This window comes from Thalassophryne amazonica, chromosome 3 (assembly GCF_902500255.1).
Source record: "Thalassophryne amazonica chromosome 3, fThaAma1.1, whole genome shotgun sequence".
NCBI classification, from domain to species: Eukaryota; Metazoa; Chordata; class Actinopteri; order Batrachoidiformes; family Batrachoididae; genus Thalassophryne; species Thalassophryne amazonica.
The window spans coordinates 73,740,573-73,767,150 of record NC_047105.1 but is presented as its reverse complement, the minus strand read 5'-3'; the positions used below and the strand labels follow the sequence as shown (position 1 = coordinate 73,767,150).

General features: G+C 40.2%; 1 protein-coding gene across 4 annotated transcripts in view; it reads right to left on the bottom strand.

Moving 5' to 3' along the window:
- Positions 1-26,578, bottom strand: part of esyt1b (extended synaptotagmin-like protein 1b) — a 55,977-nt gene that overhangs the window by 11,029 nt on the left and 18,370 nt on the right. The window contains exons 29-42 of one of the 4 annotated variants that reach the window (XM_034166736.1): positions 26,312-26,485; positions 26,125-26,207; positions 24,927-24,975; positions 24,756-24,845; positions 24,575-24,670; positions 23,967-24,038; positions 21,142-21,228; positions 20,528-20,674; positions 20,306-20,442; positions 19,050-19,170; positions 18,883-18,953; positions 18,483-18,624; positions 3,945-4,121; positions 3,782-3,864 (exon numbers count right to left, since the gene is read on the bottom strand). In XM_034166736.1, the coding sequence (XP_034022627.1) occupies positions 3,782-3,864; positions 3,945-4,121; positions 18,483-18,624; positions 18,883-18,953; positions 19,050-19,170; positions 20,306-20,442; positions 20,528-20,674; positions 21,142-21,228; positions 23,967-24,038; positions 24,575-24,670; positions 24,756-24,845; positions 24,927-24,975; positions 26,125-26,207; positions 26,312-26,485 (1,529 nt within the window). Of the gene's footprint in view, positions 1-3,781; positions 3,865-3,944; positions 4,122-18,482; positions 18,625-18,876; positions 18,962-19,049; positions 19,171-20,305; positions 20,443-20,527; positions 20,675-21,141; positions 21,229-23,966; positions 24,039-24,574; positions 24,671-24,755; positions 24,846-24,926; positions 24,976-26,124; positions 26,208-26,311; positions 26,486-26,578 lie in introns of all 4 variants that reach the window. The other 3 variants (XM_034166735.1, XM_034166733.1, XM_034166734.1) reach the window with 3 other exon arrangements.

The following is a 26,578-nucleotide window of genomic DNA, read 5'->3' as shown; positions in this document are numbered from 1 at the left end:
AAAGCACGGTCCCCCCTGGTCTTTTGTCTGCTTTTTGGCACAACAAGGCGGAGGTGATCAACGGCCGTCAATGCTGTTGTGGGGGCGTAGATATGTATAAGATCAGCAATATACTGAGGTGCCAGACCATTTAGTGACTTAAAACAAACAAACAAACAAACAAACAATAAAATCTTAAAATTTATTCTAAAACAGACAGGGAGCCAGTGGAGAGAGGCGAGAATGGGGGTGATATGATCATGCTTACGAGTGGCTGTTAAAAGACGAGCAGTCGCGTTTTCGACCAGCTGTAAGCGGGCAAGGGAGGCCTGGTTAATGCCAGTATACAGTGCATTACAGTAGTCGAAACGGCTCAAGATAAAAGCATGAATCAAACACTCAAAATCATTAAAAGATATGACATTTAATTTTAGATAAAAGCCTCAGATGATAAAAACTGGTTTTAACTACTGAATTTATCTGTTTATCAAGTTTAAAATCACTGTCCATTTTAACACCAAGGTTTGTGACAATGGGTTTTACGTGTGGGTGCAGGGAGCCCAGTTCTATGGAGGAGACACCATAGGCTTGACGGTCAAAACACCATGACCTCAGTTTTATCTTCATTTAAATTAAAAAAATTAAAAGCCATCCATGCCTTGATGTCCTATTAGACACTCTAGTAAGGGTATCAGGGAGCTCTTGTCATTTTTCTTAAGGGGCAGATAAATTTGGGAGTCATCCGCATAAAAATGGTAGGAGATACCATGTTTTTTAAAAAGTAAACCAAGAGGGAGCATGTATAAAGAGAAAAGGATGGGCCCAAGAATAGAACCTTGGGGAACTCCGCAAGACAGGGGAGCAGTAGACGAGGTGAAATCACCAATCCTCACTGAAAAGTATGTCTCAGACAGATATGATCGGAACCACTCCAAGGCAACATCCCTGATACCTACACAGTGCTCGAGACGAGAAATGACAATTGTGTGGTCAATCGTATCAAAAGCGGCAGTGAGATCTACAAGCATAAGAATAGCTGAATCACCAGAGTCAGTAGTTAATAAAAGATCATTAAAAACCCTTAAAAGTGCAGCCTCAGTGCTATGTAATGCTTTAAAGCCAGACTGAAAAATGTCAAGAATATCATGTTCATCCAAAAAAGACTGCAGCTGTACAAATACAGTTTTCTTCAAGATTTTAGAGATGAATGGAAGCTTTGAGATTGGTCTATAATTAGAAAGAACTGAGGTGTCTAGATTTAGTTTCTTTAGCAGAGGTTCCACAACTGCTTCTTTAAAATATGCTAGAACAACACCGGAAGCAAGACTACTATTTATGATTTTTTGGACATTAAGTCTAATGGTCTCCCAGACCTCTTTAAAGAGGCGAGGGGGAACAATGTCTGTGGGACAGGAGGAGGATTTAAGTTGAGTGACAATTTTTGTGAGAGATGAAAGCGACACAGGCTCAAACCGGTTTAAGAGAGCTGAGCAAGTGACAGGTATGGAAGGGTCAAAAGAGGGGAGTGAAATATGAGTTCTGATAGTTTCAACCTTATTAATAAAATAGAGAAAATCTTCACAAACTTGGGAAGAGGCTTCCAGACAGGTGGACTAAGGAGCGTTTAAAATTAAATCAATAGTTTTAAAAAGAACACGAGGTTTATTCAAATTTTGGGAAATTATATCAGTAAAATAGGCTGTTTTTTCTGTTTTGACAGTCCTCTGATATTTTCTCCAACTTTCTTTGAGAATTTCATTAGACATACAGAAGAAAACTGAGCAGCAGTGGAGGGTTTCAACATGCGACAATGTCACACAGGTGCACACGGTTTAAAACTATGACAGGGCAAATTAAAATCAAATAAAACAGGCATGTGGTCAGAGAACACTGCATCACATACCTGAACATTAAAAATAGACAGATCGTGTGATAAAACAAGGTCTAACGTGTGCCCATGTTCATGTGTGGATCCAGTAACATATTGTACAAGGTTAAAAGCATCAACCAGGTCTAAAAACTCTTTAGCCGGTGGCTTAGAAGGGCAGCAGACATGCACGTTAAAATCACCAACACATAAAATCCTGTCATAGTTTGTCATAACACCAGCCAAGAAATCAGAGAGCTCTTTTATAAAGTCTCTGTTATATTTAGGTAGCCGGTAAAACACCGCACATAGTACCGGGTCCGACTGACCCAGTTCAAACAAGCTCAGCTCAAAAGAGGAAATGACATAAGCGGTAAAGGCTTCCAATACAGGCTGTTTTTAAAAACAGTTGCAATTCCTCCTCCACAGCCAGATGTCCTTGGCGAATTTATAAAAGTACAATCAGGAGGTAGAAGCTCTGTAAAGTCGGCTGACCCACCCACATTTATCCAGGTTTCAGTCAGAAAAAGTACATCCAAAGTATGTGAGGTGAAAAAGTCTTGGAGGATTAAAGTCTTATTCACCGATCTTGCATTTACCAACGCACATCTAGTCAAACCCAGGAAAACTGGGTTTGACTAGATGTGATGACAGGCCACATGGGCTGTCCGGCTCAGCGGCTTAAGGTTACGCTGGTCCACTCCACCAGGGCTCCGGAGGCGAGACAGGTGAGGGCGCACGGCATGAAGCTCTACAAAGGGCAAACAATAGGTACCAGCCAGGTGCCAGCCTGAATGAGGGTGCGACGAGAGACAAACGGACAAAGACAGGCTAAATATTCCTGTGAAAAGCCCCAGGGAAACCTCCTCCGAGCCACCCCGGAAGAGGAGACCAGCCAGGCTTTAATCCTGACTAGTTGGCCACTGCGTGTTCCTGTGTCTACGCCTCCGGGGAAGCTGAGCTCCAGCACGGAGCAGGTGCGCGGGAACATCTGCCAAAAGCAGTGGAGGACAAGTTTTTTGCTCACCCCGACCATAACTCGCCAGAAAATTTGCAGAGGATTTGATTTTTAATAACTCCTGGTGATCATATACCAGCAGAGAGTTTATGGTCGTCAGGACAGACACCAATAACAGAACAAACACAAAAATTGCCAGCGTTAGATGGCCTGCCAGACACACTGGCACAATCTTTGAACACCAGACAGTTCAAATGATCTGAAGTCCTATTATCCTGATGGGCTATTAGCCCATATCACTCTTTTAAAATATGAATTGCTGTTTTCTGGTCTGTAGCAAAGTCCCGCCCACAACACTACTTGATTTGTTAGCCTGTTAGTGCCGAAGGCTATTGTCACACAGACTGGCTTAGAAGAAGGTAGCAGTAAGCAGACTGGAGCTGTACTGGCTGTATTCATTTATTTGTTCAACTTCATAATAATGTTATTTATGGCTCCCTGCACTTTTCGTGTGACGTCATATTGAAAGGTTCTGTCAATTAAAATGTATGCGGCAAAACATTTAAAGAAGGATTTGTGTTAAGAGTGCATTCTACTCAATTCTGACACCTTTTCACACTTTTTACTGCAAGCAAATATCAATCTCAAATATCAGGATCAGCATCCAAACTTTGCCGATAATCAGTATCGGACCTTAAAAATCCCGATGAGGCGACTCCTAGATCTGCACATGGGAGCACTTTAAACTGTCACTTAAAATAAAACAGAAACACAACCTTGTTGTATATTTTCAAATGTGATAATGATTGATATGGAAAAATAACTGATTATATATATATATATATTCCACATTAAATCCGGCTGCTTTATTTGTGGTCCCTTAGAACTCATCCATTTTCCAGATGAATGTACTGTGAACTTTGCCATTAATAAGTCACTGTTTAAACATGTCTGTGAGGAACACGAGATACACGCACCTGCCCAGGAAGTCATCAGAATCTAAATCCTTATCGAACAACTCAAACTGGATCTCCTGGACACTGCGTCCATTTAAAACCACCTGAACACAAAACAAAGCATGTAGTTGGAAAAGACAACACACACCATTAAAGCCAACCTTTCACCTGCCGTACTCCTTACCTCATACATTTCATTCCAGGTTGGGTTGAGATTCTCTTTGATCACTTTACTCTTGAATGTAACCACACCAACACTGATCTTGACATAGGGGTCGCTCTTGCCCTTTACCATTCCCCCCATCAGGTTATCTTTGGCAACCAGACTCTGGGCCTCCAGTAGGTGAATCCTCAGCACCCCCTACAGGATGGACAGTGTAAGTACACATAGAGGTCTGCTAAAAGAAATTGATGGAGCATCACTTTCATTTACATTCCTGCTACATGTTGTGGTGTACTGCTACTGAGGAGTGTATGGCTGTGAGGATACCGAGCGAACATGAGCAGCTACACAATGAGTTTAGTTCTTTTAAATTTTGTTAATATGCATATCTCGCGGACATGAATGAGTGAAGCTTGTTGGCATCTCACCATGTCATTTAGGTCCTTCAGAGTTTATTTTGAGTAATGCTTCAGGGGAGCATTAGCATGGCACCCCCATCTTTTTAAGCGTTTTTCTTTATTAAAACCATGCCGCCCCCGCAGAAGGGAAGGGAGGTAACGTGAGCAGAAGCCGGAGTGTGGGGTGTGTGATGGGGGGGTAGGAGGGGGGTGGGGAGAGAGAGTGGAGCATGCTTTAGTCCTATGAAAAACAGTTTATTGTCTTTGTGGGTTGAGATAAGAAAGGAGCCAAATAATCACCAAGGCCTGAAGGCATTCCTCTGGAGGAAAAAAGTCGGGCAATTTGTCCTTCAGGCTTGATAAGCCTGCCATGTTGTGGTTTGAGCAATGAAAAACACTTTTTACAGTTCCACTTGAACAACCAAATCCCAATTATAAATTAAGAATATTCCCAATTATGAATTAGAATATTCCCCGGCCTCTGAAATCTTCAACTTCATCTGCAAGGCACGCATCTGCTCCAAGATGTCATCCAATTTGTGTCTGAGTTCAAGAGTCATCCCAGTCTGAGAATGCAACGCCTTGCCCACCTCGTTAATCATGACGGACAAGCGAGGGGCCATGGTTCTTGATGCCACCGTCTTGCCAATTTTCCGATAGATCAGGGCAGCACATAAGCTAGAAAGTACCAGCCCTGCTACCATAAGACCAAATATGAATAAATTCTCTACGTCCTCAACGGAGAAAGGCGCCAAGCATGCAATACGCCAAGACCCCCAGGAGTCGAGAACATAGCCCGCAGGATACGTTCCATATCGTTCAGAGACCAGCTGATCAATTCCATGGTTAATCCAATAGTAGTCCAACAGAACCAGTATCCAATATAATTTGAGGATTTCACAGTCTGGTGAAGTAGGGACTTGAAGGTTAAAGCAGAGAGCAGAGATAAGGGGGAGTGGAGGAGATGTGACCGCCCTCGTCGGAGTCCCAAGCTGAATGTCTCAAGTTAAATCAACTCTAACTTACAAACTTAAGTTCAAACAACTTAATTCATTCAGGTTTTTACAAATTGTAACACTTTTTTAAGTTGGTTCAAACCTTCTCTTTTTTCAGTGTAGGGCTGTACAATATGGCCAAATTATCGTATTTCAATATTGTCATATAAATTGTCTTGTAAATGACACTTATACAACCCCTGGCAAAAATTATTGAATCACCGGCCTCGGAGGATGTTCATTCAGTTGTTTAATTTTGTAGAAAAAAAGCAGATCACAGACATGACACAAAACTAAAGTCATTTCAAATGGCAACTTTCTGGCTTTAAGAAACACTATAAGAAATCAGGAAAAAAAATGTGGCAGTCAGTAATGGTTACTTTTTCAGACCAAGCAGAGGGAAAAAAAATATGGACTCACTCAATTCTGAGGAATAAATTATGGAATCACGCTGTAAATTTTCATCCCCAAAACTAACACCTGCATTAAATCAGATCTGCTCATTAGTCTGCATCTAAAAAGGAGTGATCACACCTTGGAGAGCTATTGCACCAAATGGACTGACATGAATCATGGCTCCAACACGAGAGATGTCAATTGAAACAAAGGAGAGGATTATCAAACTCTTAAAAGAGGGTAAATCATCACGCAATGTTGCAAAAGATGTTGGATGTTCACAGTCAGCTGTGTCTAAACTCTGAACCAAATACAAACAACATGGGAAGGTTGTTAAAGGCAAACATACTGGTAGACCAAGGAAGACATCAAAGCGTCTAGACAGAAAACTTAAAGCAATATGTCTCAAAAATCGAAAATGCACAACAAAACAAATGAGGAACGAATGGGAGGAAACTGGAGTCAACGTCTGACCGAACTGTAAGAAACCGCCTAAAGGAAATAGGATTTACATACAGAAAAGCTAAACGAAAGCCATCATTAACACCTAAACAGAAAAAAACAAGGTTACAATGGGCTAAGGAAAAGCAATCGTGGACTGTGGATGACTGGATGAAAGTCATATTCAGTGATGAATCTCGAATCTGCATTGGGCAAGGTGATGATGCTGGAACTTTTGTTTGGTGCTGTTCCAATGAGATTTATAAAGATGACTGCCTGAAGAGAACATGTAAATTTCCATAGTCATTGATGATATGGGACTGCATGTCAGGTAAAGGCACTGGGGAGATGGCTGTCATTACATCATCAATAAATGCACACGTTTATGTTGATATTTTGGACACTTTTCTTATCCCATCAATTGAAAGGATGTTTGGGGATGATGAAAACATTTTTCAAGATGATAATGCATCTTGCCATAGAGCAAAAACTGTGAAAACATTCCTTGCAAAAAGACACACAGGGTCAATGTCATGGCCTGCAAATAGTCCAGATCTTAATCCAATTGAAAATCTTTGGTGGAAGTTGAAGAAAATGGTCCATGACAAGGCTCCAACCTGCAAAGCTGATCTGGCAACAGCAATCAGAGAAAGTTGGAGCCAGATTGATGAAGAGTACTGTTTGTCACTCATTAAGTCCATGCCTTATAGACTGCAAGCTGTTATAAAAGCCAGAGGTGGTGCAACAAAATACTAGTGATGTGTTGGAGCGTTCTTTTGTGTTTCATGATTCCATAATTTTTTCCTCAGGATTGAGTGATTCCATATTTTTTTTCCTCTGCTTGGTCTAAAAAAGTAACCGTTACTGACTGCCACAATTTTTTTTTCTGATTTCTTATAGTGTTTCTTAAAGCCAGAAAGTTGTCATTTGAAATGACTTTAGTTTTGTGTCATGTCTGTGATCTGATTTTTTTTCTACAAAATTAAACAACTGAATGAACATCCTCCGAGGCCGGTGATTCCATAATTTTTGCCAGGGGTTGTATACATACTATCCATATTCTTGAGCAGCTTAGGTGGATAGGGAGAGTTCCCATGGGATAAAAAAAGCTTTGCAACCTACCATCCCTGGTTCTCAAGACCAGGCACCTAAGTAGCTCTACTCTTTTTTTTTTTTTTTTTTTAAGATATTTAGGTGTACCTTAGTACACACTAGTAGAGTTCCACCTTAGATTTGGAATGTATAATAGAAGATATATCTTAATGAATTTTCATATCAATATGATATACGATATCACTATGATTTGACACAAAGTGCAGCAACAGTGAAAATTAAACATTTTTAAACAAAATGGTAATAATAATACCACACTCATTTTGCACTCATCATAAGTTTAGGATACTGTGCCCTCCAAAAGTATTGCAACACTTGGAATTTCACACATTTTAAGTTGTTTATGCCATTTTAAATACAAGAAATACAAAAAAATAAAGAATTAAAATTTCTAAAAATATCTTCCTCAAACTCAAACTGAAAGCAAATCTCTAAAACTTGATAAAACCTATAAATAATAATCAGTTTTATTGCCAGTTTTCTTTAGACAAGTCAGGGGATGGAAACATGAACATTTCCAAGTCACTGAATATGGCTTGGACTTTATTTACATCAATTATGAAGAAATACAAGTTTCTTTCACCAAAACATCAAATCTCGGCTTTCATCTCAAATGTACTTTCTGTCAAATTGTAGCTGAACTTTCAGGTCTTCTTTTTAAGAAAATCCTCCTCTACGCCACTTCATCAGGAAGCTGGATTTTATATTTTTAATTAATTTGTATTATATCAAGTTGTAGAGATTTGCTTTCAGTTTGAGTTAAGGAAGATCGTTTTAGGGAAAAAAAATGTATATGAAATGGAATAAACATTAAAATGTGTGAAATACCAAGTGTTCCAATACTTTTGAGGGCAATTGAGAATAACTGAGGAGCAGCAGCTTACATCTCATATACAGTGCAGCAGATAAGAGAATATTTAGAGTGGAATCCTGTAAATGGTGATACAAGCATCAAATTTGGCACAAATAATCCATAGACATGAACTCTTTTGAAAAAACTGATTGGCCACTTGAATTTTTAACAGGCGGCCAGGTAGGGGTCAATTGAAGAATTGCACAGGGATCAAAATTAAAAGATGCTCCAATCATATAGAAAACTACACCATATTACTTGCCTGATCATGAAGATTCCAAAAAGGTATAGTTTGGACAATCTGTGACTGAATGTTATGGAGTTATGAGGTAAAAGCAGCAAGAATGGTGACAAAGGTCAGTTTCAGTTTGTACAGGAGTCAAAAGTTAAAGTTGCTCCATTCATTTTGCGCCAGCTGAATTTGTGCTGAATTTGATGCTTGTATCACGATTTGAAGGATTGTTTCAGTTATCTGCTGCACTAATAAGCCAACAGAGCATGAACCAGCTGCTGTCTGTTAGCTTAAACATGTATATAAGGCAACTCAAATTAAAGAAGAAATGCTACTTTTAACAACCTGGACATCATTTCTGGCATAAAATGTGGTCGTTTACTCACCAATATACGTTTGGTGTGATTAGAAGTCCATAGTTCAAAAGACGTGTTCAGTTCAAATCTAAAGCAAACATTTTTCTTCTTCTACTAAGGTGGATTAGAACTTTTTGTGGTACGCAGCACAAACGTCTGGACAGGAGGAACCTAGCAGTCAATGTGTCTCACTGATTTGAAAATGCAGCTCTTTCAAACAGACGTGTGGTGCCGTGACATTTCAATCATTGGTGTCCAATCAGATTTCAGGGAGTCCAGTGAAACCCCGGCCTCCGCTCTAGCTCCACCCATGCCAGGAATTGTTCAACACTGGACATTTCCTGTTTCACTGTGACTGAGAATTCAGCACTTCCTCTTTGAGTGTGAGCTTGCCACTGAGTTCCCGTGAGATTCCATGGGATCTCGTCTGTCAATCCAGGAAGTGTCTGACATTTGAACATTTCCTGTTTTACTGTGGACTTGAATTTGGGCACTTCCTGTTTAGGATGCCCTGTACCATGAGTGAGTTTTGTGATGCTTTCGCTCATATAAGATACAAGTAAAATATATGATTTGGGAAAGCACTTACTAATTATACACATACATTTAATGACTGTGTCAGCAGATATTTCATGTTGTATTTTTAATGACCAGCAGTACGTGCCGTTAGCAGTACCTGTACCAAAGTTTGAGAACTGCTGCCTTGTAGTTCTACTATTCCAGTAGTCTACTATTTATTCCCACTCTATGCACCTATATCAATCAATCAATTTTTTTATATAGCGCCAAATCACAACAAACAGTTGCCCCAAGGCGCTTTATATTGTAAGGCAAGGCCATACAATAATTATGTAAAACCCCAACGGTCAAAACGACCCCCTGTGAGCAAGCACTTGGCTACAGTGGGAAGGAAAAACTCCCTTTTAACAGGAAGAAACCTCCAGCAGAACCAGGCTCAGGGAGGGGCAGTCTTCTGCTGGGACTGGTTGGGGCTGAGGGAGAGAACCAGGATAAAGACATGCTGTAGAGGGGAGCAGAGATCGATCACTAATGATTAAATGTAGAGTGGTGCATACAGAGCAAAAAGAGAAAGAAACAGTGCATCATGGGAACCCCCCAGCAGTCTATATAATACAAGTACAGTATGTGCACTTAAACCAATCTTTTAAACATGAAAGGCACAAAGATATTCTAAATCAAGTCATTCCCGGTAGCACAGCAGCACAGCATGGACGCATAAGTCAGGAGCTCCCGTATGCCAATATAATAAACTCCACCTTGCGTGGCGTGAAGCTATTTTAGATTATAAGCATGCTTTATTGGCTATGAAGCAGGCCTATTACTCTGAATTGATAAACAAAAACAAGCATAATTCAAAGTTTTTGTTTGATACGGTGGCATTTCTTATTCATGGACAGCCACCTGATGGTCGTTCTCCTTTTTCAGCACAGGACTTTCTGGACTATTTAGAAAAGAAAATAGAAGATATTAAGTTGAGCACATCTCAGCATACTTTGGTCCAGTCATTGTATCCAGCTACTGAGCTGGGGACTACCACTGAGGTGCTACCTAGATTCACAGAATTTAATAGTATCTCACTAGGTGTGCTGACGAAACTCATGATATCTACTAAAAGCACAACTTGTTTATTTGATCCTACACCAACAAAATTGTTTAAGGATCTTTGGCCCATTCTTGGGCCGACTGTGCTGGAAATTATTAACCTTTCTCTAAACTCTGGATCTGTTCCAAATTGTTTTAAATCTGCAGTGGTTAAACCATTACTCAAGAAATCTAATTCAATTCAATTCAATCAATTTTTTTTATATAGCGCCAAATCACAACAAACAGTTGCCCCAAGGCGCTTTATATTGTAAGGCAAGGCCATACAATAATTATGTAAAACCCCAACGGTCAAAACGACCCCCTGTGAGCAAGCACTTGGCTACAGTGGGAAGGAAAAACTCCCTTTTAACAGGAAGAAACCTCCAGCAGAACCAGGCTCAGGGAGGGGCAGTCTTCTGCTGGGACTGGTTGGGGCTGAGGGAGAGAACCAGGAAAAAGACATGCTGTGGAGGGGAGCAGAGATCGATCACTAATGATTAAATGCAGAGTGGTGCATACAGAGCAAAAAGAGAAAGAAACAGTGCATCATGGGAACCCCCCAGCAGTCTACGTCTATAGCAGCATAACTAAGGGATGGTTCAGGGTCACCTGATCCAGCCCTAACTATAAGCTTTAGCAAAAAGGAAAGTTTTAAGCCTAATCTTAAAAGTAGAGAGGGTGTCTGTCTCCCTGATCTGAATTGGGAGCTGGTTCCACAGGAGAGGAGCCTGAAAGCTGAAGGCTCTGCCTCCCATTCTACTCTTACAAACCCTAGGAACTACAAGTAAGCCTGCAGTCTGAGAGCGAAGCGCTCTATTGGGGTGATATGGTACTACGAGGTCCCTAAGATAAGATGGGACCTGATTATTCAAAACCTTATAAGTAAGAAGAAGAATTTTAAATTCTATTCTAGAATTAACAGGAAGCCAATGAAGAGAGGCCAATATGGGTGAGATATGCTCTCTCCTTCTAGTCCCCGTCAGTACTCTAGCTGCAGCATTTTGAATTAACTGAAGGCTTTTTAGGGAACTTTTAGGACAACCTGATAATAATGAATTACAATAGTCCAGCCTAGAGGAAATAAATGCATGAATTAGTTTTTCAGCATCACTCTGAAACAAGACCTTTCTGATTTTAGAGATATTGCGTAAATGCAAAAAAGCAGTCCTACATATTTGTTTAATATGCGCTTTGAATGACATATCCTGATCAAAAATGACTCCAAGATTTCTCACAGTATTACTAGAGGTCAGGGTAATGCCATCCAGAGTAAGGATCTGGTTAGACACCATGTTTCTAAGATTTGTGGGGCCAAGTACAATAACTTCAGTTTTATCTGAGTTTAAAAGCAGGAAATTAGAGGTCATCCATGTCTTTATGTCTGTAAGACAATCCTGCAGTTTAGCTAATTGGTGTGTGTCCTCTGGCTTCATGGATAGATAAAGCTGGGTATCATCTGCGTAACAATGAAAATTTAAGCAATACCGTCTAATAATACTGCCTAAGGGAAGCATGTATAAAGTGAATAAAATTGGTCCTAGCACAGAACCTTGTGGAACTCCATAATTAACTTTAGTCTGTGAAGAAGATTCCCCATTTACATGAACAAATTGTAATCTATTAGACAAATATGATTCAAACCACCGCAGCGCAGTGCCTTTAATACCTATGGCATGCTCTAATCTCTGTAATAAAATTTTATGGTCAACAGTATCAAAAGCAGCACTGAGGTCTAACAGAACAAGCACAGAGATGAGTCCACTGTCCGAGGCCATAAGAAGATCATTTGTAACCTTCACTAATGCTGTTTCTGTACTATGATGAATTCTAAAACCTGACTGAAACTCTTCAAATAGACCATTCCTCTGCAGATGATCAGTTAGCTGTTTTACAACTACCCTTTCAAGAATTTTTGAGAGAAAAGGAAGGTTGGAGATTGGCCTATAATTAGCTAAGATAGCTGGGTCAAGTGATGGCTTTTTAAGTAATGGTTTAATTACTGCCACCTTAAAAGCCTGTGGTACATAGCCAACTAACAAAGATAGATTGATCATATTTAAGACCGAAGCATTAAATAATGGTAGGGCTTCCTTGAGCAGCCTGGTAGGAATGGGGTCTAATAAACATGTTGATGGTTTGGATGAAGTAACTAATGAAAATAACTCAGAACAATCGGAGAGAAAGAGTCTAACCAAATACCGGCATCACTGAAAGCAGCCAAAGATAACGATACGTCTTTGGGATGGTTATGAGTAATTTTTTCTCTAATAGTTACAATTTTGTTAGCAAAGAAAGTCATGAAGTCATTACTAGTTAAAGTTAATGGAATACTCAGCTCAACAGAGCTCTGACTCTTTGTCAGCCTGGCTACAGTGCTGAAATGAAACCTGGGGTTGTTCTTATTTTCTTCAATTAGTGATGAGTAGAAAGATGTCCTAGCTTTATGGAGGGCTTTTTTATAGAGCAACAGACTCTTTTTCCAGGCTAAGTGAAGATCTTCTAAATTAGTGAGACGCCATTTCCTCTCCAACTTACGGGTTATCTGCTTTAAGCTACGAGTTTGTGAGTTATACCACGGAGTCAGGCACTTCTGATTTAAAGCTCTCTTTTTCAGAGGAGCTACAGCATCCAAAGTTGTCTTCAATGAGGATGTAAAACTATTGACGAGATACTCTATCTCCCTTACAGACTTTAGGTAGCTACTCTGCACTGTGTTGGTATATGGCATTAGAGAACATAAAGAAGGAATCATATCCTTAAACCTAGTTACAGCGCTTTCTGAAAGACTTCTAGTGTAATGAAACTTATTCCCCACTGCTGGGTAGTCCATCAGAGTAAATGTAAATGTTATTAAGAAATGATCAGACAGAAGGGAGTAATCTTGATCCTGGTGTATTGAAAAATTATAGGCCGATATCAAATCTATCATTCTGCTCTAAAATTCTGGAAAAGGTGGTTTCACGGCAGCTTGTGGACTACCTTACTGAGAATGACCTTTTTCAGCCACTGCACTCTGCTTTTAGAAAACATCACTCCATGGAAACAGCACTTATTAAAGTAGTTAATGATCTTCTGCGAGCAATGGACTCGGATACTACTACAGTATTGGTGTTGCTGGATCTCAGTGCTGCGTTTGACACAGTTGATCATCATATTCTACTTGATAGGCTACAAAACGGTTTCGGGATTACTGGAACTGCTCTTGCGTGGTTGACGTCTTATCTGTCTGGTCGTTCCCACTGTGTTTTGTGCAACGACACTACCTCTGATTTTAGGGGCATGAAGTTCGGGGTTCCGCAGGGATCCATTCTGGGTCCCCTGCTTTTTTCCTTGTATATGGCACCCCTTGGGAACATTTTGCGGCGTTTTGGGGTTGCTTTTCATTGCGATGCTGATGACACTCAGTTGTATATGCCGATAGCTGCTGGAAACCCTGTCCACATAAAATCTTTACAGGACTGTCTCGCAGCAGTGAGAAGTTGGATGTCTAGCAACTTTCTACTTTTGAACTCTGATAAGACTGAAATGATGGTTCTTGGTCCAGCAAGACATCGGCATCAATTTGATCAGCTAACGCTTAGCCTAGGTTCATGTGTTATACATCATACAGACAAAGAGAGGAACCTTGGGGTAATTTTTGATCCTATGTTGTCCTTTGACCTCCACATTAGGGACATTATGAGGACTGCTTTCTTTCATCTAAGAAATATAGCAAAGATTCGTCCCATCCTGTCTATGGCTGATGCTGAGACTCTGATTCATGCTTTTGTTTCTTCTAGATTGGACTATTGTAATGCTTTGTTTTCTGGTTTACCACAGTCCAGTATCAGGGGTCTTCAACTGGTTCAAAATGCTGCTGCCAGACTTCTGACATGAAGCAGAAGATTTGACCATATTACGCCGGTTCTGGCATCCCTTCACTGGCTTCCGGTCTCTTTAAGTATTAGTATTACTATTGTATTACTGTTGGCCTATAAAATTGTTCACGGACTGGCACCCCCTATCTGACCTGCCTGGTTGAGTCCGATGTGCCGACAAGGACTCTGCGTTCACAGGGTGCAGGACTATTGTGTGTCCCGAGGGTGAAGAAAAAGTCAGCGGGTTACAGAGCTTTCTATCACCGCACCCCAGCTCTGTGGAATGATCTGCCTATGCTGATACAACAGTCGGACTCTGTGGAGACTTTTAAAGCCAGGCTGAAGACACATTTGTTCTCCCTGTTTTATCATTAGTATTTTATATGACTGTGTGTCTTTTTTTATTCATTTTATTTATTTTACTTCTTTTACCTTTTTATGGTTAATTTTTTTTATTGTGTTTTAATCTTATTTCATTTTATTCTGCTTTTAAATGTTTGTGAAGCACACTGAGGCGATTACTCGTGATTTGGTGCTATATAAATTAACAAATTATTATATTATTATTATTATTACTCCGCTCAAACCCGATACACGTGACAACAAACCTTGAAACTAAGAATATGAGTGGAGGTTCAACAAAAATTAAAGATAAAAAGAACCCGGTCAGTCAAGCTAAAGAAACTCACTGGACTAATAAGCGTAAGCTAACACGTGAAGCTAATATGATGTTGTTTCAATGCAGCCTGGATAGTTATTGTGTAATCTTTTGTTAAAAGAAAGATGTGCTAATGAAGAACTTATGTGAATTGCCAGAAAAGGATTATATTGTGTACTTCTGATGACACTGAACAGATGTTTAACAGAAAATATGTTTTGTGCAAAATGTATGTTTTCTTTCAAAGGAAACTAAAACATCAGAATTTGGAGTTAATAGTACAATTTGAGTGAAACACAATCTGTAAATAAAATGAATATAGGATTAAAAATGTGGGATTCACTAGAGGAGTAATTTTTCATGGATCAGGGCCTGTTGAATCAGAGACAAAGGCCCTGGCCTGGGAAATTTCCATGATATCACCTGCAAGTTGACTGAGAGTGATCCCACTGACTGGGTGAATTCCAAGAAACGAACTAATCTGCATTTTTGCAGACTGGGTGGCATTCAAGAAGTAAGCTTATTTGTATTTGTAGAATGATGTCATTAATAATTGATTTCACTGGTGTAAAAAAGTCCTAAGTTTAGAAATGCCACTCATTTTGGGTGGAGTCACTGACCTCTGAAGTGTATAAAATGCATTGTCCAGTGTAAATTCTTTGAAGCGGTTGTGGTGATTTTTGTGACGTGGATTCTGTGTACTGCTTCCTTTTGCTGGCAAAATAAAAATTGCTGCTTTGGGACTTCAATTCTCTCTGATTTTTGTGGACATCATTAAGGAATAGATTTTACGATTGAGCAGCAAAAAAGACTCATGTCTGGTGAGTAAGAACTTTGTTCTCAAAAACTCCATCATTAGCAAACAAATCCAAGCTCTGCAAATCAAGCTGAGAGAACTAAAAGACCACAAAGACACTGGGGAACAAAACGAGAAGATAAGGGCAGCTCTGACACACACAGAGGAAATAGAGATGTGGAGTTATGAAGCAAACTGTGCACTGCTTGGAATAATACAAGAGCAGAAAATGATTACAGATAAACTGGATGATCTGGAATCGAGGTCTAGACAGAATCGCACAGTTTATGGACAAATGGCTCTGTAAAGAATTTTATATTAACTCTGATTCCAGATTCAATGTGCTCATCGAGCCTTAGCTCCAAAACCAAAACTTGGCCAGTCTCTCAGATCTACTGTCCTCAGTTTCCAGCAGTACACAGTGAAGATCATTTTGAAAAAAGAAGAAAACAATCATACACGGTGGACACTGGATATATTTTGACCATGACGCTGCGGGACGGCGTCTGACATGGAATATTTTTATGCCGTGGTGGACGAGGCATTTGTGAGCCATTGTTGTCAGCAAACGGCGCAGCCGGGGTGAGAAGGATGTAACCACAGGCTGCAGCACCTGGCCGGTGTCCACCCTGCACTGTGACACACACCTGAGGCTGTACTGGAGGTGAGTTTACATTAATATTTATGGTGTCATGAGCTGGGAAAACAGTTCCACCGTCATTCCTCCAGCAGAGTTCAATGGTAAACATGTCATAATATGTGTAATACGGGGGTGACATCCCTTTCAACTGCATTGCGGGCACCGAGCCGAGCCTCTGACGTGCACAATGACATATTGAATCACAGTGACAGACGAAGCTTTCAGTTTGACTGCACAATGTCCATTGCCTTTTGATGGGTGTCCCACCTGGACTGTGCCACGAGTGTTTTGAACATGTGAAAAACATTTGAGGCACCTGTGCGAATGGGCCCACCCGTGTCGACTGCTCTGAGACTGCTGCCCGATGTTTTCAGACTGCACCTCGACACTTTTCAGATGTGGGACAATTCATCATTCGGACACCAGTCGGCCTCTTTCGTGCTATGTGTGACGGGGGTCTAAATCTTGCCATGTTTTATGCCTTGGGTATCTGGAATAAACTGTGCATGCAGGAGACAAATATCTGGTCAAGATTCTTCTGACGGCTTTAAAGAAGGCCATTACTAAGAACTGGCTTAAGACTCATGCTCTGAGTTACAAGTAGAGGACATACTTGTGATGGAGCACCTTACAAATAAGCTGAAAATGAAGGAAGAACTTTTTATTAAAAAAAAAAAAAGGGGGGGAAATGGTAGACGTATAAACAGGGACATAATCAATGATGTGGCCCGACACACAGACTGTTCTTTTTTATTTCTTTGTATTTTGATTTTTTTTTGTGTGTGTGTTTTTTCCTTTTTTCTCCTCAGTTTTGGGAAGGCTGTTTTTGTGCATAACTGAAAAACTAAACAAACAAACAAAAAAGCCTTTCTGAGGACTTTAAACAGAAACCTTTTTTGATTCTAGCTGGAATGAAGCAAACCTTGAGAGGACTGTGCACCATGATAACCAAACAAATAGCAAGACAAAATGTCCAAACAGTTTGTTATTTTATGATAACAGAATGTGGCAATTTGTAGTTTTGGGGAAAGGCCATTTCCAGAGATTTTCAGTAGAGAACAGCAATATTATTTCTTTAAACATACAGTAGGTCCATATGAATTTGGACATTAATTTCTTTATTTAGCCTCCGTATACCACCACAATGGAGTTGAAGGGGTTTAACAAAATTGTCTTAACTATTTAGGAATTACAGACATGGTAATCCCTTGCATTGGAGCCCATTATGCTGTTGTCTATAAAGTCTTCCAGAAGCAACACAGATGTGTTAAGTTATACTAATGTGTGCTACAGTTGTTTCTGCACACATCACATGATAAACTCTGCATGTTACATCATCATAACATGTGAAAGCTCACATTCATGGGATATTATGTCAGCATTTATTTTAGCAAAGGAAAAGTATCTCCTGACCTTTGATTTATGCTGCTGAATAATAATGTCACAATGGAAAATATACATGAATGCTGTCATATACAGTGGTCCCTCGTTTATCGCGGGAGTTACGTTCTAAAAATAGCCCGCAATAGGCGAAATCTGCGAAGTAGAAAGCGTTATTTTTTACAATTATTATAGACGTTTTAAGGCTGTAAAACTCCTCACTACACACTATATACACTTTTCTCAAACAGGCATTAACATTTTCTCACTTTTCTCTCATGTGTAAACACTCTCAAAGTTCAAACCTTACTAGAAAAATAAGACCAACCTGTTTTCAGGCTCAAACATTTGTTTGAGAAATAAAAATAGAAAGTTTTCCTATAAATAATTATGATGGCTTTTAGAACTAACGAATTTAATTTTAACGATCAACCTACGAGGTTGGACACATAAGAAATTATTAATAGTAACTGACCAGTATTTCACAGTTACTCTGATCGTGCCTGTTTGTCGTGGCGCCACTCCGCTGAAGGCCTCGCTGCAGGTGTCTTTTTCTGAGTGAAGAACAGTTATGGGTAGTTGTTGGCGCTCTTTTTTCTTCTGGGCGAGAAGATTCTTATAAACAGACACGCAGAACATAATGCGCGTACTCTCCCTTCGCGGTGCCGCGACTGGCCTGCTTGATGAGGACGCAGAACACAATGCGCTATAAAAAAAAAAGAGCATTCAAAATTGGACTAAAAAAATCCGCGAAACTGCAAGGCCGCGAGGGACCACTGTATTTAATAAAATTAAATCTTAACATTCCATCTGCTGATTAATGCTCAAACTAATCCCACCTCTTTACCAAACTCCTGGCTGGGGTTGGTGTGTGGCGGAAGGACTTCACTGTATCCGGGGTCATCTATGAGCTCTAGGGCCTGCAGAGTGTCAGTGGGAAGGCTGGCCACTGTGGACTGAGCAAGATGGTCCAAACCAGTCCTACAACACATACACAGTGCAGAGATTTCAATATCTTGTTGTTTAGGTTAATTTGTTTTGAGTAACAAAAAAAAAAAAAACAGAATATGGAACAACTCACAAGGACTATGAGGTACTGTTAACTGAAAAAATGGTTCACTGTTCTTTATCAACAATGACAAGGAGCTTTTTAAGGTTATTCGGTCTAAGTATGTTTATTATTAAATAACTGAACAGAAATATCACATCATTTTGCTGCATCATGGACCTCACCCCTGCCTTTGCTGGGGTTCAAAGTCTCCTTTGTCTTCTGTGTTTGACAGTGAGGGATGTTCTGAATCTGTGGACTCCTCCACCAGCAGAGAAAAATAATAGGAATGTTATGAAGAAAATACTGTATAATAATAATATAATCATAAAACCCAATATTCTGTGCCATTACTCACTGCAGAAACAGGTGATGCGTAAATGACAGGTGCTGGTTCAACAGCTGGATCTTCTGTGGCAGCTAACGCATCAATTTCTGCTGCTTCAGAGAGTCCTGGCTGAATGGATGCTGCACCAAACCTGATCAGACAGCCCATAACCTGGTTAGAGACCTGTTAGGTCAGCTTACCTGCATTTAGCTACAAATACAAGCCAAGATTAGCAGCTTTACGACACATTCTGGAGTCACCTTCATCTGGTTCTCTGAGTTTACAAATGACAGCATGTGTATAAGGTACTAAAGATCTTTAAAATGTTGTTGTTCCTTTTCTATTTTGTGTCAAATGTGAAAAGAAAACATGACGAAGATTCAACTTCATGATCTAATGAGATGTGTGTGGAACCCTGACAGAACCACTGCCACCTGTGATTTACAACAGATAAATTATAAATCTGTCTTACACACAGTCCATATAATGTGTAATAAGCAACTACAACACACACACTGCAGTCTCATCTCTTCTTAAATTAGAATTCATACAGATTCAACTTATCTGGTATTACTACACATTACAGCACCACAACTTTTAGAATCAGAGTATGTAACATCTTGAAATAATAAATAACTTCACTTATTGTAACAGGACAGCCTCTCTCTCTCTCTCATTTTCAAAAAAATTATTGGTACAAGCAATTCAGTTTTATTAAAATTTAATACCAGTGGCCTTGATGTTGACTGGCTGCTAAAACTAAAAAACATTTTCTATGGAGGAAAATTAATGTTATGTGAAGGATTCTAACATAATTTAACTATTTTTACCATCTGCAAAATGTCAGTTCACCTGAGTCAGAGTTTCCAGAGTTACCATAAAAGTTAGTCTGTTTTCAGAAATCTCAGTTTTTCCACGGGAAGTGGTGTATGTTACTCACAAGCACTGGTTTGTGCTCACATAATTTGTGAAGTAATACAGGACATGTCTATTGCAGGACATTTTCCATATTAAACCTCTAATATGATGACTTTTTTTCTTAAAGTGTATGTTTGCATGTGTTTATTAGTGACTTTTGATGATATAAATGATACATGGTATCATTGGGCTCTATCTTTCACCGCGCATAAAGCAATACCTGGGACTGCACAAGTGCAACTGCTAGTCTCCACCCACTGCAGCAATTCTTTTGCGTCGCATGTTTCACATCGGCCCTGGAGATATAACCCGTTGTGTTTCTTGATTTGGAAACTAATGTAGACTTTATCGAGCCAGGCACCACTCACTCTGCAGGAGGCAGCTCAGAGATTTCCTCCTCTTCACTCTTTGCTGTGATTGACGGATCAGTGGTGATGACCATCTCTTCTTCCTCTGAACCAGATCCAGATGGCTGGGGAGCTTCAGCCATGTGTGAGTTCAGAATCTGTCAACAGTAAAATGAAGGTTCAGATGGTCAAACTGTCTGGGAGACAATAAGAATAATCCTGTGGGTGTGTGCGTTCTCACACCTTCATTTCAGCTCGCAGCAGGATCTCACTCTCAGGTAAAGCTCCATCCAGATGGAACCACTGGTCCAGTACCAGCTGCGGCTCTGACAGCAAATCTTTGACCGGAACCACCAGAGATCCCAGTGGTTGTTCCCATGCACTGGACAGCTGTGGAGAACAGAACAAATGCATAATATCAGCCAGATCTGAAGACGTTTCTGTTACTGGCAGCAAGTTTAAACTGTATGTATATTACTCCCCCTCCTGTTTTTCCTTTCTGTTTTGTGTGATCGCTCCTGTCTGTCTGCAGGCAGGTTATCTGTAAAAGCTATGAATGAATCGTGACAAAAATGCTGCAGTGAAATGATTCTTCAATCAGGGATGAGTTCATAATATTTTAGTAACGAGGATGAGCTCAACGTCCTCCTCATTTTCCCCTTCATTGCTTTTATTATGATAGACTTTCTTTTTCCTTATTTTTTTAAACACTCTGGCATTATTCTGTCACAACAATCTGATGGGCAACAAAGTCAGAATTCTGACTGTCCTCGTCTGACAGCTGTTTGAAGTCAGTGGCAGACATACGTGCTCTCTAAGTACCCTTCTAGTTCCCATGATGAAACATGGTCAGTCACCTTCAAGATAAGCGTCTCCTCTCTGGGGTCACGAACCAAGAAGTGGAACGCCTCCTTCCACTGTGGTGATCTCGAGCGATCACACACCTACAAAAGCAAAAAGAGGAGACAGTGTGGTGGTATCAATGAACAGACACGCACAAACACAAGCACACAAACACATCAATTCAGTTAAGCCGTTTCTTTCTCAACCTGTTTTCTGTCTATAAAAATAATCTGTCACAATTTTTTTCATGCTCAACTCATTTTTGATGCATTTGATTATTTATCTAATATTTGCATTAACTTGCTTCAGCACTGTGAGAATTGGTAGTTTTCTTTCTTTTTCTGATTTTACCTATTTAGTTTTGTCTATTGATCATTTAAGAAAAAGGTCAACAGCAGAATTTAATATATGATTGAAAATCTTTTTACATTAGACAATACTAGATTATTATATTTACTCCAAGGCAGCACGGTGGCTTAGTGGTTAGCACTGTTGCCTACAGCAAGAAGGTCCCGGGTTTGCTTTTGACCTGGGGCCTCATGTACAAAGACTTGGGTAGATTTCCTACTAAAAGCTGGCATACACCAAAACCCAGAAACTGGTGTAAGCACAAAAATATTCAGATGTATGAAAGTGTGTGTTGGCATGGATCCACGCATGTTCCGTTTGTACATCCCACTGAACGTGGATTTGAGCATGGAACCAAACTCCTCCCTGGCCATGCCCTATTTAAATATGCAATTTCGTGAAAATAGGCCATTGGAGGAGGGATTCCCCATGATGTCACATCAGACAACATGAACACTGAAAAGAAATTATAGTACAGATGACTGGAAATTACGTGCAGACACGCAGGGACAGTTTATTCAGTACACTGTTAGACAGATTCATCATGAAACTGTGAAAATGTTTGTGGACGCTACCGAGTGTGTGTGTGTGTGAGCCCGACAGCTGTGAGCTTAAGGTGAGGCGCCCCTCCACATGCCCAAATGTGTCTGTGCTGGTTTACGTTCGGATCAATTACACAAACACACTATTTACACAGCAAGCAGCAGTTATCGTGCACTGTGCCAGCCACCAACCAGCCTGATGCGCATCACATATGATGTGATTATGTGAGCCCCCAATAGCTCCGATTACATTGAAACCGGCTCTCACTGCAAATGGTGCTTTAATGCTGAAATGTGATGTACCTGATGACATTCGGTTGATTGTGTTCCACACAGCTGGCATGGCTCGGCTCTAGGTTGACTGGCACATTCCTGACTGATCAGCCAGCTCAAGTTGGAATGGCCCTGTTTCCAGGAAGCTCAGTGTGGTCAGCACCTGGGTCAGCACAGACAACCACCTGGGAAAGTCGCAGTTCTGCGCACAACTCCAGTAACAGTGGCCATTGTAAACGAAATCGGTTTATCAGCCAATTACTGTCATTTGCAAGTAAATCCGCACGTTCCCTGAATACACGCTCATGTCAGATTGTACCATTTGCAAGGTCCTCTGACGCTAACACAGCCACTGTTGTAGTGCCATTTTACGCATCACTTTGCGCAAGGTTTTAAATTTTTGTCCATATAATTGCAAACACGTGGGTACGTTAATTGTTCATTACTGTGTCTCTGATGGATGCTCTGATCTGATGCACATCACTCTTTGTTTTCACACTATTAACGTTTCCCAGCATCACCTCTACATGTCCGCAGTGGAACAATAGCTGTAGAAACGTGCGTATGCCAGCCAGGAACTTTTGAGTGATGCACCGCACATTTCCACGGTCATTTCACTTTTGATACATCTGAACGTTGGCATGGTGACGGATGTAAGTCATGTTTTTGTCCGTAAGCACACTTTGTACATGAAGCCCCTGGTCCTTTTCTGTGTGGAGTTTACATGTTCTCCCTGTGTTTCCGTGGGTTCTCTCTCTGGGTGCTCCGGCTTCCTCCCACATCCAAAGACATGCAAGTTAGGTGAACTGAAATCTTTAAATTGACTGTAGGTGTGAATAAGTTTGTCTATATATGTTGACCTGTGATAGACTGGTGGCGTGTCCAGGATGCAGACCCAGCTCTAGCCATTTTGGTGCCCTAGGTGAGATTATGGTTTGGTGAACCCCTGGAGCAAAAGGACGCACACTTTTTTTTAAGTAAATCAACTGACTCCTTTATTGAATGGATTCTTATTGGATTTGATCAGAGCTTTCATCTATTCATCAACAGGATGACCAGCAGATGTATCAATGCAGTTTCTACAGGAAAGCCGTGCTCTAGAGCCCCACACAAGGCTGTTTTTCGCAGGCTGTAGTCACAACATGCATGCACTGTTGGGAAAGCTCAAAAACTCAGAATGGCACAAAAAATAAAAACAAAACAACAACAACCAAAAAACATAATCCGCCCTTCAACAGAACAGGATGCCACTCAGCTTCCTGCCATATACAAATCAGACGTGATTGCGCTATCACATAATCTAATGACTTTTAGCAATATTTCATAGAGCCAAGAGCAATTTCTGGTGAAGTATTTGGCAACACTGCAAAATAACAACAAAATGTTAATGCTAATGTGTGTGTGTGTGTGTGGGTGGGTGGGTGGGGGGGGGTTAATGTATAAATTGGCAGTGTGGAAATACAGTTTCACCTCAGTTCATGCTCAAAGCAGTCATTGACTGCGCTATGCACAAATGGGTTTTATGACAGAATTATGCCACAGTTACACTGCTTCACTGTAGCAAATTAGAAAATTTAGCTTCCTCTTTCTATATTTCTAGTTGTTATTATTATCATCATAGTCAATCGAATACAAAGTGTTTGTAGATTTCAGGCCTCTATTTATTCATGCCATACCTTTGTTTTATAGCTCGTGTTTCCCAAAACAAGCTCGGCACCAGCCTTGGGCTCCTTCCCACTCTTCTTAAACTGGGTGCAGAACAAAACATATTTATATTGTCTGTAATTAAGAGAAGCCTGAAATCCAGAATCCCTTCAAACTAAGCAATAAAACATTACTATCATTCATCAATGCCATATAAACATACCTGCTGCTCCGGTAGAAACAGCTCATTTTTGAAGTATTCTTTCCTTTTAATTAACTGATAAATAACAAAACGAAGCCTCAAACAGTTAAAATGTATATTTTGCCCAAATACCAAGGATCTGTAGCAGGGCTGTTCGTGGAGGGCGCCTGTCCTGCTCCAACCACAGCTAATTAACTCTGACAGGTGTGTTCACCCAATATGATCTGAGAAACACCGGAATTAAAAAATGAGGTGTGAGTAGAGCAGGCAGACATGAAAACATGCAGGGTAGGCACACTCCAGAAACAGATATGACCAGCATGTATATGGTATTTTCTGTCTATTTTTTTTTTTTTAATCAAAGCCTGCTCAAATGCATTCATAGACTCAGAGATATCACGTTTAACACAGTGTTCTTCTGGGTTGAAGGATACTTACTGGCAGAGTGTCTGCTCTGTCCACATAAACAAAGAGCAGGGCTGCAGAGGAGACACTCTTATTCTGATAAGTCTGGAGAGACTGGAGTTGCATCACCTGCAAAAGTGCATCAAATAGAAAATATGCCACAATGATTCATGAACCATTTGTACGGATAAACATTCAAATAATGTGCACTAACCTGGTCCAGTGCATCATTCTGAGACTCTGTGGGAACCCACTCCAGTATCAGATGGACATGGCCAGACTTGACATCATTCAGCGGGTACCACTGGAACACAAGCGATTACTGAATCACAGACTATAAATAAAGCAGAACATAACATACACTGATATACTGTGCCATACTCACCTTGTCTGTGTACTGGGACTGGATGATATCTGCCACACTGACTTTAAATCTGCTCACAAAAAGATTATTATAAACACATTTTAAACAATGAAACCAGCTGGAAAATCTTGATGTGGCATCAAATTTGTAACCAGAGTGCTCTGAGAGCATAATATCCCCAGCTGGCAAATGCTGCTTTGTACAAGTGTTTGCAACATTCTGATAACATTTCAAGGCATCTGATAGTTGATTTCAGAATGCAGACACCAACTCATGAAACTGGCAGTGTCTAGATTTGTTAATCAAGGGCCATAACTCTGGTAAAATGTGTCAATCTTGTACAATATTGCAATATGCGTGTTAACAACCTATAACAAGGAATCGTACCAAGTTTCCCAAAATTCCTCCTAAAAATAGGAGAGGAGTTGATATCAGAATGCAGCCACATTATTGATAGGTTTACAGCTGATGAATAACTATTTATGCTTCATCAATCAACAGGTTTTTTTTGGGTTCACCATGACTAACACACATATCAAATTTGGTGACAATCAGGCAATTAGGACAGAAGTTATTGCATTCACAAGATTTTTATAAAGTATGTGCCACTGACCTTGACCCTTTGACCCCAAAATCAATAGGATTCTTGGGGTCTCTATGTTGACATAGAGACCCCACATGTATCAAGCTTGGTGACAATTAGGAAATAAATTATTGTGCTCACAAGCACGCTCTAGTGACCTTGACCTTTAACCTTTTGACCCTGAAGTCAAGACACTTCCTGGGGTCAATATACCCAACACACACACACACACACATACATCAATGTTTGTGACAAATGGGCAGTTAAAAATGTTATTGTGCTCACAGATTTTTTTTACAAAAAAAATTCTACTGACTTTGATGTTTGACCCCAAATCCAACAGACTTCTTGGCGTCACTATGTGTAATGCATATACCGCGTTTGGTGATAATCGAACCGTCAATTTAAGTAATCTCGCTCACAAGTGAAATTTCACACGACTGACTGACTTCCTAAACATAATGACGTTTAGCCGACTGGTTGCACTATAGGGGGAAAAAATAAAACAGTCTCATGCTTTACAATATACTCTGACAAACATCTATCAGTCATGAACTTCTGTTTTAATATTTCCACAGGAAATACTAAAAATCTGAAGTGTCTTTGTTAGACAGCAAACACCCATGTCATCCTCACCTGCCTAAGAAGTCGTCTTTGTCCACGTCTTTGTCATAAAGCTCCACCTGCACCTCTAGTTCTGCCTGAGGCCTCAGCACCACCTGAAATAATTCAACAACACCAGGAGCACAATGAGTTTTAAAATTATTATAGAGTCACCCCTATCATGCTTCAAGGAATATTAATTGCATATCTCGGTACAAACCTCATACATCTCATTCCAAACTGGGTTGAGATTCTCCTTGATTACGTTACTCTTAAGCATGATTTTGTCAATGCTGATCTTGGCATAGGGGTCACTCTTTCCTTTCACCATCCCCATCAGTTTATCTTTGGCAATCAAACTCTGTGCCTCCAACAGGTGTATTCTAAGCAGGCCCTAAAGACATGAATAAATACAGACAAATGTACCCACAAATAAAGTGCCGAAAATTCTACAAGCAACAGTGAAAAACAGTCAACAATTTTTATG